The 13,724-nt window shown below is 35.8% G+C and overlaps 1 protein-coding gene across 2 annotated transcripts; it reads left to right on the top strand.

The window, feature by feature from the left end:
• The first annotated feature begins 1,251 nt into the window (after nucleotides 1-1,251).
• LOC126695465 (protein VTE6, chloroplastic) lies at nucleotides 1,252-13,457 on the top strand. 2 transcript variants are annotated; one of them, XR_007646033.1, is made up of 6 exons: nucleotides 1,252-2,204; nucleotides 2,445-2,698; nucleotides 5,989-6,112; nucleotides 6,695-6,799; nucleotides 6,977-7,497; nucleotides 13,070-13,457. XR_007646033.1 is itself a non-coding variant. In XM_050392220.1 (5 exons), the coding sequence occupies exons 1-5, from the start codon at nucleotides 1,755-1,757 to the stop codon at nucleotides 13,163-13,165; spliced, it is 1,029 nt and encodes a 342-aa protein (XP_050248177.1). In that variant the 5' UTR covers nucleotides 1,255-1,754; the 3' UTR covers nucleotides 13,166-13,457. The 2 variants fall into 2 exon arrangements, 1 of the variants encoding a protein (XP_050248177.1); XM_050392220.1 differs by lacking the exon at nucleotides 6,977-7,497 and having other exon boundaries at nucleotides 1,255-2,204.
• Nucleotides 13,458-13,724: the final 267 nt, after the last annotated feature.

Here is a 13,724-nt window from a genome sequence, read left to right as displayed (position 1 = left end):
TACTGTAGCTGTATGCCAAAAAAAATTTAACATTTCCCATATGGCTTTCCAATTGCTGAGCACATTTTGGGTTTAAATGCCAAATGTACCTTACTGCCTCGCCAAAACCAGCTAGACGCAATTCCTTGCAACTACTAAGTATTAATAAAAATGTTTTTTTATTCTTTTTTTTCCCCTCTCAGCTTGACTCTATTTTCTCCGTATTTTTTTAAGCGTCTTTAATAGGCTCTCTAAAGCCATTTTTGGAGAGAAAACCCACAAAAAATACCCTCCAACAGCCTCTCTAACTTTTTTTTTTTTTTTTAAGAGTTGCTACAATAGCTCTCTTCACCCAAACAGCACTGTAGCAATTATTGTAGCAACTCCAAACATCTTTCCCTCTTAAAATAATCACCGGTTGAATAAAATAATTATTCTTTCTCTCTCATCCCTTTTCTCTTTCGTTCTTCACTCTCTCTTTCTCTATCTCAATGGTTACAAAGTAAAACATACCACAATCAAAATAAAAACACAAAACACACTCGAAAAGATTTGAAACAAAAAAACAATTTTTTTCATAAGCCTAATGAAATCAGAACAATAAAAGCAAAAAATCGCATTTTGTTGAAGGTAAGGAGGAGGACAAGCGACTGTGGAGAAAGTGGTGTGGATGTATGTGGTGGAAAATTGGGTTAATGATAATTAGAAAAATTTTATGATCATATATATATAATGCTATATTTATAATATTTTCACAATAAGTTTTAAGTGACAAGTTGTTATTAGTTGTTATGAATGAGCAAAAATGTAATTTAAATTGTGGATTCAAATTAGAACCAATAACAACTTACCACATGTGATTTAATGTGAAAATGTTGTGAAAATATTGTGGACGTAACACTATTTTTTATTATTTTGAAAAAATTAAAAAAATGGGTAATGATAAATCAATGAATAATAAATAAATAAATAAATAAAAACTAAGAACTCACTATATTGTTATCTCAAGTGGTTCAAGAGGTCCATTGAAGAAAAGACCACCCTTAATTTTAAAATTTGGACCCATTGAGAGATTTGGAAAATTTAGGTATAAAGTAACAAGATAGAAATAATATTTAAATAGAATAAAGAAATAATAAATAGCGCATTAAAAATTGTATTTAAAAAATATAGTTGGGAATTAATAAAGAAAGATTAAAAAAAGAATAAAAGAAGAATAAAGAAAGAATCGTAGTAATAATATTTAAATGACTCAAGAAAACGATAGGGAGTGGAAGTCTATTTGTACTGTCCACTCTCGTTACAAAAATTTGAAGTAGCTGATGCTGTCATCTCCTCGTCTGACTCTCCCTCTATCTCATCTTACTGTCCACTCTTGTTACAAAAATGTGAAGTAGCTGAAGCTGTTATCTCGTCGTCTGACTCTCCCTCTCTTTTATCTCATGGGTGATGATGGTGGTGCTAGTTTTGTCGCGATCTGGCGGTGCCGGTAGATGTGGCGGAATTGGGCGCCTGAAAGTTGATTTCTGTAGGTTTATGTTGATATTTTCGCTGTGGGTGCGGTGGTTGTCGGGTTTCTGTTGATTTTCGGCTTGATTTGTGGGGGTGGGTGCGGCGGATTCTATTTTTATTTTTAGTTTGATTTGTGTGGTGGATGCGGTCCGGTTTGACGGTGCTGGGATTTATGGTTTTTCTGATCTAATTGGGTTTTGTGAATAGCATGGTTTGTTGAAGGATGGTACTAGGTAGTGAGAAGTCCCCCCTGGAATAAAAAAATGATGATATCGACAATGAATAGTAGTTTTATTATGCAAAGGTCAAGTCTTCTTGTTTACAATTACAATCACACCAAACCCGTTTCACTTCTCCCATTCAAATTCCAATTCCACCATTCTCTCTCTCATTCTCTTACTAAAAGCAAAAGCGAAAGGACCCTATTAAACCTGCACCACCAAAACCCTAATAGTATTAGCAAGAAGATGGTGGTCCAGTGCGCTTTATCATCGTCGGTATCAGAGGCAGTTAAAAAGGCGCTGATCCGATCTTCTTCTCTCACGTGGGAGTCGGCAATCCTGAGCAACATGTTGATCTTTGTATTGGGTTTACCAATTCTGCTTTCTGGCCTCTCTCTCTCAGGGATTGCCTCTGCTTTCCTTTTGGGCACTCTCACATGGCGAGCTTTTGGTCCCTCTGCTTTCCTTCTCGTTGCCACTTACTTCATCATTGTAAGCAAACCCCATTTCAATTCTTGCTTTTTTTCTTCTCTAATTTTGTGAAAACTACACCCCAAAAAAAAGAAGAAGGTTAATTTATGAGCATGTTGTGAAATTGGATGTGTGCAGTAGTATTGTTGACCATAAAATCCGAACACATGATTGCATAAGTTTTATACTGGACCTAAGTTTTATAGCTGTACTTTTTTCTGCTTCTTCTTATAATGGAATTATGTGTTATATATGTTGTAGGGGACAGCAGTAACGAAAGTGAAGATGGCACAAAAGGAGGCACAAGGGGTTGCTGAGAAGAGAAAGGGAAGAAGAGGACCAGGCAGTGTTATTGGTTCCAGTGCTGCTGGTTGCATCTGTGCATTTCTTTCAATTTTTCAAGTTGGGGGACCTGCTTTTTCTCAGCTTTGGAAACTCGGCTTTGTTGCCAGTTTTTGTACTAAGTTGAGTGATACTGTCTCAAGTGAGATAGGGAAGGCATATGGTAAAACAACGTAAGTATGAAGTAATAATGCATCTTTAGTTTAATTTTATTATTACATTTTCTAATTCACTCACTAATGAATGAAATGTTAGCTAATGGTGGAAATCTAAAGCCTATTTATCTTTCCTATATGCAATTTAGGGTCAGTATTGTTGCTCAATGCTAAGAATACTTTCATTAAGTTCTTAAATTTAATTTTCAAATCTATCAAATGGCAATTCAGCCAAAAAAAAAAACAATGAATCAAATGGCAGAAGCAAAATTGTGAAGTGATATATGAAATTCTATCTGCAGAATCACCAATTTGTTTTCCTTTTCTTCACTCCTCTCATTGGTACTATTTGCACAAACTCTGAACACATTATCTCTCTTTTTTCCTTCTTCCTTACAACTCTAAATTAAGTGCTTTTGCTTACCTATTAAAACATTAGAATCAAACATGTTTCTCTACCAAATCAACATATAATAACTCATCAACTCACCCTTTAATTCCTAAATACAACCACTTTCCAAAATTTTTTAGGGTTAAAACAGTTTTCTATTTGGGTTTTTATTTTATTAGTTATGGTCAATTTTATAGACAGCGGCAAATCTGTAATTTCTGCCATTCCTGTGAATTATGGGTAATTTGATACTTTATTTGAGTCTAGAATTATCTAGAAAATTCTAAGTATCTTAGGTTTATTATCTTTGGGTCCAAGTTAGTATTTTATTTGGTTTTAGATTACTAGTCATAGTAACCCTATTACTACTCCCAAGAGTCCTAATACTGTTAGGATAAGGAAGTCTTTAGATATATTAATGCTTATCAAAGGAGAAGTGTTGATTAATAAAATTATTGAGTGTTTTACTTATCAAAAAAATAAAATTATTGAGTGTTTTGAGCATTGGGGCGTGTTGACCTTTGTGTGATGTTTTCTCTCTTTTCCTCTCCTTTTCTTTCTTTATGGCACTGTTCACTCAGGATACAGCGCATGAACACCAAAAAAATCTCTCATTTTCTTCTTCCTTACAATCCTAAATCAGGCCCTTTCTTTTACCTATCAAAGCCTTAAATCCTCACATACTTTCTACTACCAAATAGTCATCAAATAAGTCATCAAACCGCCTTTTAATTCCTAATACAACCCTACGTTTCTTCAACAACTTTAAATTTAAAATCCAAAATTCTTCTTAAACCTAAACCCGCCACAACCACACGAAGACAGATTCCCCAATTTGTCCTACATCAACTTTCCTTCCTTATTACATTTACCAGTGTAATTTGCTATAATGGACAAGCAGAGTTGAGGCTTTTGCATTGATGGCAATGATCTAAAATGTTTCTCAAACCTCAGTGGACATGAATTATGTCATAGAAAGTTAGAAAGTTGAGGCATTAGTAGCCTTGGTAAGCCAGTGGGCTAGAGCTGAAATGGTACTTCCATAAGAATGGCTGAAGGGTGAGGTCATGGGTCCTACATGATGACATTTCTGGTTCTTATTGGTTTTTGTGACACCCTTATTACTATATGTAGCCCCAAGGCTAAGGGCATGTTTGGTACATTGAATGAGGATTATTACAGGAATGATAATCCTTATTACTAGGAACTAGGAATAAAATGTGTTGTGATGGAATAACTAAACCTATTCACAAGTTTGGTTGAGTTGTAATATTAGAATAAAACTTACAATTTATTTTAAGAAATATCTTACTCATACAATTATATTTTCTTAAAAATGATTTCTTTTAAATTTCATAGAGATGAGTTATTTTTTTAATGATTTTTTATTTTTAAAATTGTTATGTGTATATGGAAAGTTTGTTTATTTGGAAATATATTAATTTTAAAAATTATTACTCCTACCAAGGAATAACTATTGCAACCCATTTAGAGATGAATAATTATTCCTCATTTTAAAGAATAGCTATTCATAAGTAATGATTATTCTGGAAACATTTTCTGTTTTTTAAAAGACACATTCCGCTCAAAAGGCTCTTTTTTTTTTCTTTTTCTTTTTCTTTTTTGGTTGACCAAACTTTACTTTTCTGTTGGCTTTTGTTTTCTGATGTATCTAACACCATAAAGTGCAGAAAACATTTTCCAAAAAATGTTTACCACCGAAACTAACAGGAAATGTAATTATTATACGTTTTAACCACAGGGAGTAATTTGTAATTTTTCCTATAACTTTGGAGAATCTTGTGTACATATGCTGTGTACTGATGAGGTATCTCCTCTGTGTGTGGTTGTGTGTGAGAAATCCCTATTATATTTGCCTATTTTGGTAACTATTATGTTAAAAGCGTACTTTATGTTCACATGTCTAGCTTTAGTCTACCAATTTCATTGCATTTTCCTCAATGCATTCTTGTTTCTTAATCACATCTACTGTCAATAATAAGAACAATAATGAATTCTATTAGAGAGGGAGATTCTCTTCTTTAGTGTCCTCTATTGCATACCCTAGATAACCCTAGAGAAAATGATCTATTTAGCAGAATATGAGAGATGTACAACTAAGACGAAAAACAATCAAAGAAATTTCAAGAATACTTAAAATATTGGCTTAATAAAAATAGAAATAAGTGGTTCATGGTTAACGATTATAAGGGGTTCATGATCTATTTAGCATAACCCTAGGTATCTCCTCTCTCTCTCTCTCTCAAAAACTTCCCACATCTATTTACTCTACATTTATTTTTGAGAAGTACTACGTCCACAACATTTTCATAACAAATCATAGGTAGTTAGTTGTTATTGGTTTTAATTTGAACCTCCTATTGAAATTACTTTTTTGCCCCACCAATAATAATCCGTAATAACCTGTCATTTAGAGTTTGTTGTGAAAGGGTTATGAAAATGTTGTAGACATAGCATTTTTATCTATTTTTAAATAGGGTTTTTTTTTTTTTTTGGATATCCACATGCATCACGTGTAAACATCTGATAGTTATATTGATAATAACTATAATAATGATGATAATAATCTATTGCTGGCACCTTTGGATTATTAATGCTAATTTTTTCCAAGATAGTATTAATGAACTAAGATTTGAGGTTTATTGACTACTAGTGTGCTTATATCACATGAAGTTTGTAGCTTCATGCAGCGTGAATGTGTAACTTAATACCAAATCAACATTGTTTGAATTGGTTTCTGGTAATTTTGTGTTCAGTATATGGGGCCTTGCTTAAAGCATGACATGCATTTTCCAAAATCAACATTTATTTTTGGGATATTTTGCCCCTTGCATGTATTTTAATATTTACTTCTCAATATTTGTTTTTAATCATTTAAATCGGTACTTCTGAGCAGGTATCTAGTTACGACATTTAAGACAGTCCCAAGGGGAACTGAAGGGGCTGTGAGTGTCGAGGGAACCATTGCTGGACTTTTAGCATCAATTCTTCTTTCCTTTGTTGCTTGTGTCATGCGTGAGGTACTCTACACCGTCTTCCCACTATTATTGAATACTTGTTCCTTTTTTTTTGGTCAAAATTTGTTCTGGATCTGTTTCTTATTTATATTAAAAACTCCTTTTCATTTTTGTCCCCCCCAACACCACCCCCCGCCCAACCCCCCAAAAAAAAAAAAAAAAAAAAAAAAATCAGAAGATTGCAGTCGTGATTCTTTCAACAGAAATTTCTGTCCCTCATAAGTCCGCTGATATTCCACCTACTAATATATGCATAAAAGAAATGGAAAGAAAAGTTGATTCATCGAAAACTTGCTTCTATAAAATGTGACTTCTAAGAAATAAGAATCAGCAAATGCATTAAGCTTTTGGATATCCATGATAAGATAATGTTGGAATTTATTGGATATGGTCATTATTTGATTTTGGCATGTCCTGGACATGGATAATGTATGATCTTTGTATTTGGCACCCTTGTAATTACTGTTGTTGAGATTACTACGTAGAATGACTTAACCAGATTATATCTCGATTTAATAATTAAACTTATATAGTTTGAGATATTTTAATTTATTTTCTTTTTTGTGTATTTTTCTGGTGAAACAGATAAGTGCACCTGAAGCAATTATATGCATAATAGCTTCCCAGGTTGCTAATGTTGGTGAGAGCATAATAGGTGCTGCACTTCAAGAGAAGGAAGGATTTCAATGGGTATGCAATTCATATCCCAATAATTCTGCAAAACTTTTTGAGTCCTATTACTTGAATATAGTCTGATCAGTCTGTAGTAGAATTTTTTTGGGTTTTATTGGATTACAAATGTTAGGTTATGGCATTGGTAAATAGATCATTAGTCATCTTGAACTTTGAATTATTTTGATCATGTAGGCAACTTCTTGTTCCAGTCTTGGAGTTGTGGATTCTGCTGGGTTTTGGTGGGGCAGGGGCAAGGTCAGGGACAGACCCATGTTGGCCACACCCCCCCCACCCCCCCCCCCCCCCTCTCAAAATCTTGGCTCCCTTCCCTCCAATCTTGGCCCTTAACCAAAATTTAACACAAATAACATCACAAATTAAACAAAAAAAAAAAAAAACCATGTATAAGCCCAAACAGCCCACAAATTTAATAAAAACTTCACAAAAATTAATTAAAAAAATTGATACCCACAGATCAGCCCATTGACAAAAAAAATTAGAAAAAAGAAGAGACCAATATAGTCATATAGACTAGAAAAAGAGAGTCCGAGAGTCGAACTATATCTGTTACCAGATCTGCCCCAACAGTTCTAAGTCAGAGAGAGAGAGAGAGAGAGTGTGGCAGAGAGCTCCGATGCTGACAAACCACAATTGTGCTACCACCAGCCACTCCTCAGTCCTCGCCTCACCAGATCTGTGATTCAATCTCACAAGTATTTCTCTCTCTTTGAAGCCTATTCCTAATTTTCTTTGACTGTGATATGATTTTCTGTTGAGTGTATTTGTGTGTTTTGCTGAGCCGAGATGTGAGAAGTAAGATGTGGCAATAGTAAAGTGTGGCAGACTATTTCTATGACTTTTGTATTTTGGAGACAATGAGTTCTAGAATAAAGTAGTTAAAAAGAGTTACGTAATAGAGACTTTTAGAGAGGACAAACTCGGGTGTGGGGATGTGGCTAAATGGGCTACAGTGTGGTGGAAAAATGCAGTGTGTTATAAATTATTAGCGTTGGTAGTGGGGTTACAGTGTGTGTTGTGGGGACAGTGGGTGAGTGATAGAGTGAGTGAGTGTAGACCATGTGCTTGAATAATTTATATAGTGTATTCTAACTATTTCTAATTAATACAGTATTCTAACTATTTTTTAGATAGAAACAAAGACATAATAAATTATAAAAATGTCACACAAATTTAACCAAATAAAATTGTTAAACTCGCCCACATTGCCAACTGCTAACTCATAATGCTATAACAGTATAACTAATAATCTGTATAACTAATAATCTGAAAACTAAATATATCTATAAATTGAGAACTATCAAATTAATTAATAATTAATGCATCACACATATCACCTACAATTTATTTTTATTTTTTGCTTTCTTCTGAAAATTCAAATCTGTTGACTAACGGCATTGTTAAGCGAGATACACAGGATATGGGGGAGTTGGGAAGGAAAAAAGTACTAGTTTTGGGGGCAAAACCTGTGCTTGTCAATCATGAGGCAGATTTGAATGGTATCATTGCTGGGGTAGTTTTAAATGCCCACATGAAAATAGCACGTGGTCCTCAATGGCAATGGGAGGTGCAATGGGCCAACATTAATGAAGAGGGCCAATCTATTTTTTTTTTTTGATAAGTACTAAGATATATTGATAAAAAAGGAACACCCTAGTGCACCGGGAGTGAACAAGGGAAAGGAAATCAAATACAAAAATTGCAAGAGTCTAGGAAAAACTAAACCTCGTAGGTCCCATTTTAAGACTAAACCTCAAAACTCAATCCTCCTTTCCAACCAAAAACTACAACCCAACTCCCCACATCTACCTCACTTTACCACGGAACCCATCACACAAAAGCCCAATCTCTCCCTACCTGGAACCTCCTCTTCTTCACAGCCATCAACTTCAAATCCACAAGTTTATCACCTCCCACACATCAATACTACCAAACTCAAGTCAATACCAACATCAAACACAAAACCACAAGCCCAAATTCATCATTACCAAAGCAGCCACCATCAATCAACCTATCAAACATTTTGTTAATGAGTCCAAATTTGGTAAGGATAGGGTGTAAAACCCATGTTTTACACATCCAATAATAGATTGCCACGTCAGCCTTTTACTTAATGAGAAATACATCCTGCCACACCTAATTGCATCTCAATTAACTCCCACTTTCATCAATGTCTTTGATTTCACAACAAACTTAAACCCAAATCTCATCCTTTCCTATCCCCCACCCCACCCCCCCCCCCCCCCCCCAAAAAAAAAAAAAAAAAAAACCTGAAATCTCATTGTTTTAGCAGGTTTACTCAAGTTTTAATTTTTCTTGATTTCTTCTTTTTCCCAAAATGGATTTCGAGATTTCTCAATCATTCCGTCGACTATCAATAAAAGACAAGATTCTATGTTTCTATGTTGACTATGGAACAAAAAACAAAATTCTATGTTACTGTGCAAAACCCATACCGACAAGATATCCAAACATAGCAAATCACCTAGTAAAACCCAATAACAAAATATAGCAAAACAAACCTTGAAGTCACATATTCCACTTTCAAGGTTTCAATAGTGACTCCAATGAATTGATGTGGTGGAGGTCTGGCTAGGTAATGCGGCGGTAAACGGAGGTTAGGCTAGGTTTGTGGCAGGAGAATGAGGAGTTGAGGAGGGAGATGAGATTTTAGGGACTCTTTTTCACATCTGGTCTGAAAACGTGAAATAGAGTTTTTTTTAAAGATGTTATTAGGTGTATTAGGATGTATTGTTTTTACAGTGAGTCTTAAGTAAAAGGCTGATGTGGCATGATCTTATTGGCTGGTGTAAGGTTTACACCCCGTCCTCATTGAATTTATTCTCTTTATTAATACCCTCAAAACCAACGACATACTGATATAGACCAGTTAACATTTCTGCAATCTCCCCAAATCCAACTAACAATCCTTTCTTCTCCTCCACTTCCTAGATGGGCTAAAGGAGATTGTCCCACTAGCACGATGATATGATGGGGGCTGTCTCTCATCCTTTTGCGGTCGAGAGTCACTGCCATCTTGAGACCGAGACCCAGATAGTGGTGAGTGAGGAAGCTTCATCTCTTTGTGTTGCTGTTGCGGATTCAGGGACTACTCTTTCCGAAGCTTGGTCTGACGATCTTGAGCTCGTTCCTCTTGCCCAATCTAACAAGGAGCTTCAGCCCTCAATTGCGCTGGTTTTTATTTATTTATTTTATTTTTTATTTTTTATGGCTTGGATAGGTGGTCACTCTAGAGATTGGGTTTTTGAATTGAGAGATGGAAGACAAGTGGTGATTCCACTTTCCCTTTATTGATCTCTAGAGAGTCTCATATAGTTTTCGGGCTCAGTTGATGAGTTAGATAGTGTAAGCAGGCAAGGAAAGGAGCTTTTGCTCAGGGAGGAGGGGTTTCCTTTGAATTGGGCTGATGATTGTGAGTGTGATGTAGCCTGGGATGCTTTATCTACTGATGTGGATGAGGAGCCCATGTTTGCAGCGCCTTTAGCAACAGCAAGCCCAACAGCGGCAATGACATCTCCAGTGAAGAATGTTGAAGATGAGGCAAAAAAACAGTACTCAGTTGTTGCTTTGGGTTACTGGAAAAATCAAGCCATTAAGAAATCAGTGGGCACTTCCTTGGAGAATCTTAAGGTATAGGTTGGATTATTTCTATCTCTAGAGGCTAGGAAAAAATAGCAACTGGTTGAAGAAAGTGCCCAGAAGAAATTGACAAAGATGGGCATGAAAGGGAAGCAGGAGTTGAAGAATATGTGAATTCTTGAAATCATGAGAATGGATCAACCAAGACAAGGAGTGTCAGTAGGGATAGGGACCTAGTGGTGCATCAATTAATCTTAGAATTATTTCATGGAATGTTAGGGGACTGAATGATAATGAGAAGCAGCTTCAGGTCAAGAACATCATCAAGACATGGAAGACAGATATTGTTTGTTTGCAGGAAACAAAAATGGATTTAATCACAAGAGGGGTGATATGTAGTATATGGGGTTGCCAACATTTTGATTGGGTTTTCTTAGGGTCAATTGGTTCCTTTGGAGGTATTTTGGTGTTTTGGGATAGAAGGGTAGTGGAAAAATGGAGGAGGCAGTAGGTCGCTTCTCTGTTTCTTTGTCGGTTCAAGAATGTTGCTGACAACTTTGAGAGGTCTCTTTCTGGGGCCTATGGCCCTAATGTTGATAGAGATAGACAACTTTTGTGGGAGGAGTTGGCCGGGATTCGAAGTTGGTGGAATGTGCCTTGGTGTGTGGGAGGTGATTTTAATGTGGTGAGGTTCCTGTTAGAGTGCCTTGGTGCAGAATCCTTTACCCCTGCTATTCATAAGTTTTCTGATTTCATAGCAGATCATGGTGTACTAGATCTTCCTTTGGAAGGGGATGCTTTCACATGGTCTAATTCTTGTGTTGAGGCATCGAGATCTAGGATTGGCAGATTCCTCTTGTTGCCTGATTGGGAGGATAAGTTCCCTTTTGTTTGTCAGCGTAGGATGGCTAAACTGGTCTCAGATCATTTTCCAATTCTGTTAGAAGGGGGAAATTTTTAGAGGGGTAAAAGACCATTCAGATTTGAGAACATGTGGTTAAAGGCAGAGAGTTTTGTCGAGAAAGTGCATTCTTGGTGGGACTCCTATAATTTTTAGGGATCTCCCAGTTATAGAATTGCTAATAAACTGAGAGCTTTGAAGGTCAATTTGAAAAATGGAATGAGGATGATTTTGGTCATATGTAAGAGAAGAAAAAAAAGGTTATGGATGAGTCTTAAGTGATTTGGACTCTCTCTGGAGGAAACTCGTCCCTTGTCTGATGTTGAGAATTTGGAAAAGGAACGTCTCACAAGTGAGTTGGAAAAGACAACTCTTTTGGAGGAAATCTGTTGGTGGCAAAAATCTCGAATTCTCTATCTTAAAGAGGGTGATAGAAATACAAAATTCTTCAAATGTTGAATGACTTGGAATTCTATAGATTATCTGAGGAGGATGCAGCCTGGTTGGATAGACCTTTTAATGAGGATAAGGTGCTTGGAGTGATTCAAGGATTTAATGGCGATAAGGCTCTAGGTCCTGATGGTTTTTCTATGGCCTTCTTTCAGTCCTGTTGGCATATTCTAAAGCCATAAATTATGAAGCTGTTTCAGATAATATGAAGCGGTGAGTTGGTTATTAGTTCGATAGTTATTAGTTCATACTATGGGCCAGTCCTTTTTTTTGACTACTAACCCTACAAAAACCAACGAGTCACGCACTAAGCATAGCAATTATATCAATATAAAAAAATGAATTGAATTTTTATTCAACCTTATAGAATTGCCCTTTTTTTTATTTTTTATTTTTTATTTAACAGAAAAAGAATGAAAGAGTTTGTCATTTTTTGCTTTTTTATTTCCGATAGAATGTAAAGACAAGTCAAATAAAGGCTTAGGCTTCCTCGCCTACAAATATCCAAATTTTGATGCCTAACACCCCATAGATAGTTCCAATTGCATAGAAACAATAATCAATTTTAGCTCGAATGGTTTGTAGAGGAACTCTACCCTCTGATCCATTCGACACACACAATCTCTTTTCCGTCGATACATCCTGCAATTTGTACTTGAATTCCTTTTGTACCTGCTTGTTCAGTTAATTCAATAGCCTTTTTCATTGCTTTTCGAAATGAATCCCTATTCTTTAATTGTTTGGCTATAAATTCGGCGAGAATATTAGGGTGTCCATAAGGGTTTGTAATTCTTGTAAGAGCAATGTTGAGTTTTTGGTTTACACAATTAATTTCTTTTTGTACATCTATCTGCAATTCTTCGATTCTTTGAGGCCCGCCCACAACTTAAATGCCCTGAATATTTAGTCCCGATCCCCTCCCTGGATTCAATAACCTTACAGTCATTGAACTATATTGGTTGCTTCGGATTCATGTGACCAGAGGCTAAAATGTCCCAAACACGGGATTTATATCTTCGGATTCATATATCCAAAGGCGGAAATGCCCTAACATGGGACTATTACTATTTAGTCCTATCCTAATCCCAGTCACGTGTGCCAAACAGGACCTTTTTTTATTTTTATAAAATTTTTGCACAACTGGTAAAATTAGACTCTGGAATTATTTGAGAGTCCATTCTGTAGTGGATTTTGTTTTATTTTTGGCGAGAGGAAGCATTGTGTTTCTCTCTATAGTGCAGCCCATCTGTTCCTCTCCCTCTTACCTGACTGGCTGTATGATTCAGTCTCATAAGGTGTCTGGTTCTGTTTTGCAGCTCAACAACGATGTTGTCAATATTATCAATATATCAATGGGCAGCATTATAGCGGTGCTGATGCAGCAACTTCTGCTCCAAAAATGGTTCATGTGAATTTGCTGCCACCTCTCCCTAGATATCAGGCATCTTAACCCGATGCTCTAATGGGGGTTAGGAGGCAAACCTTGTGTTGGAAGGGGTGGGAATCATGGCAATACGAGGACATCAATGTATAGTTGTAATAGCTAATTTATTTTATTTCTTTTTCTCTGTATCTTCATCAATCAAAATCTTTATCGTATGCTCATTTCTTTTGAAATTAAAGATAAAAAAGTGTGTTGTTGGGAACATAAAAACAAAGGAAGTGCTTACACCTTCAGTGGAACAATTATTTATTTTTGTTTTAGTATCTTTCTTTCATTAATTGGCGTATTTGTATGTTATTATTGCTGATCATGGAAAGTCCATTGCTATGGATCAAGTAATTTAATACATAGAAGCTTGTGCTCAAAGAGGGGATTCAGGTAAGATACTAACAGTTTGCATTTGAAACCATAACCAGGATTTTGTATTCGTTATGCTTTCATTCAAAGACTGGGTTATCTTGAATTAACCCCTTTATTTATTTTTTGCGGCCAATCTGAAAAGAAGAAAATAAAGGAGAGGTTTTTTT

The sequence above is a fragment of the Quercus robur genome, chromosome 8 (genome assembly GCF_932294415.1).
Source record: "Quercus robur chromosome 8, dhQueRobu3.1, whole genome shotgun sequence".
NCBI classification, from domain to species: domain Eukaryota; kingdom Viridiplantae; phylum Streptophyta; class Magnoliopsida; order Fagales; family Fagaceae; genus Quercus; species Quercus robur.
This window is presented reverse-complemented; position numbering and strand designations above follow the sequence as displayed.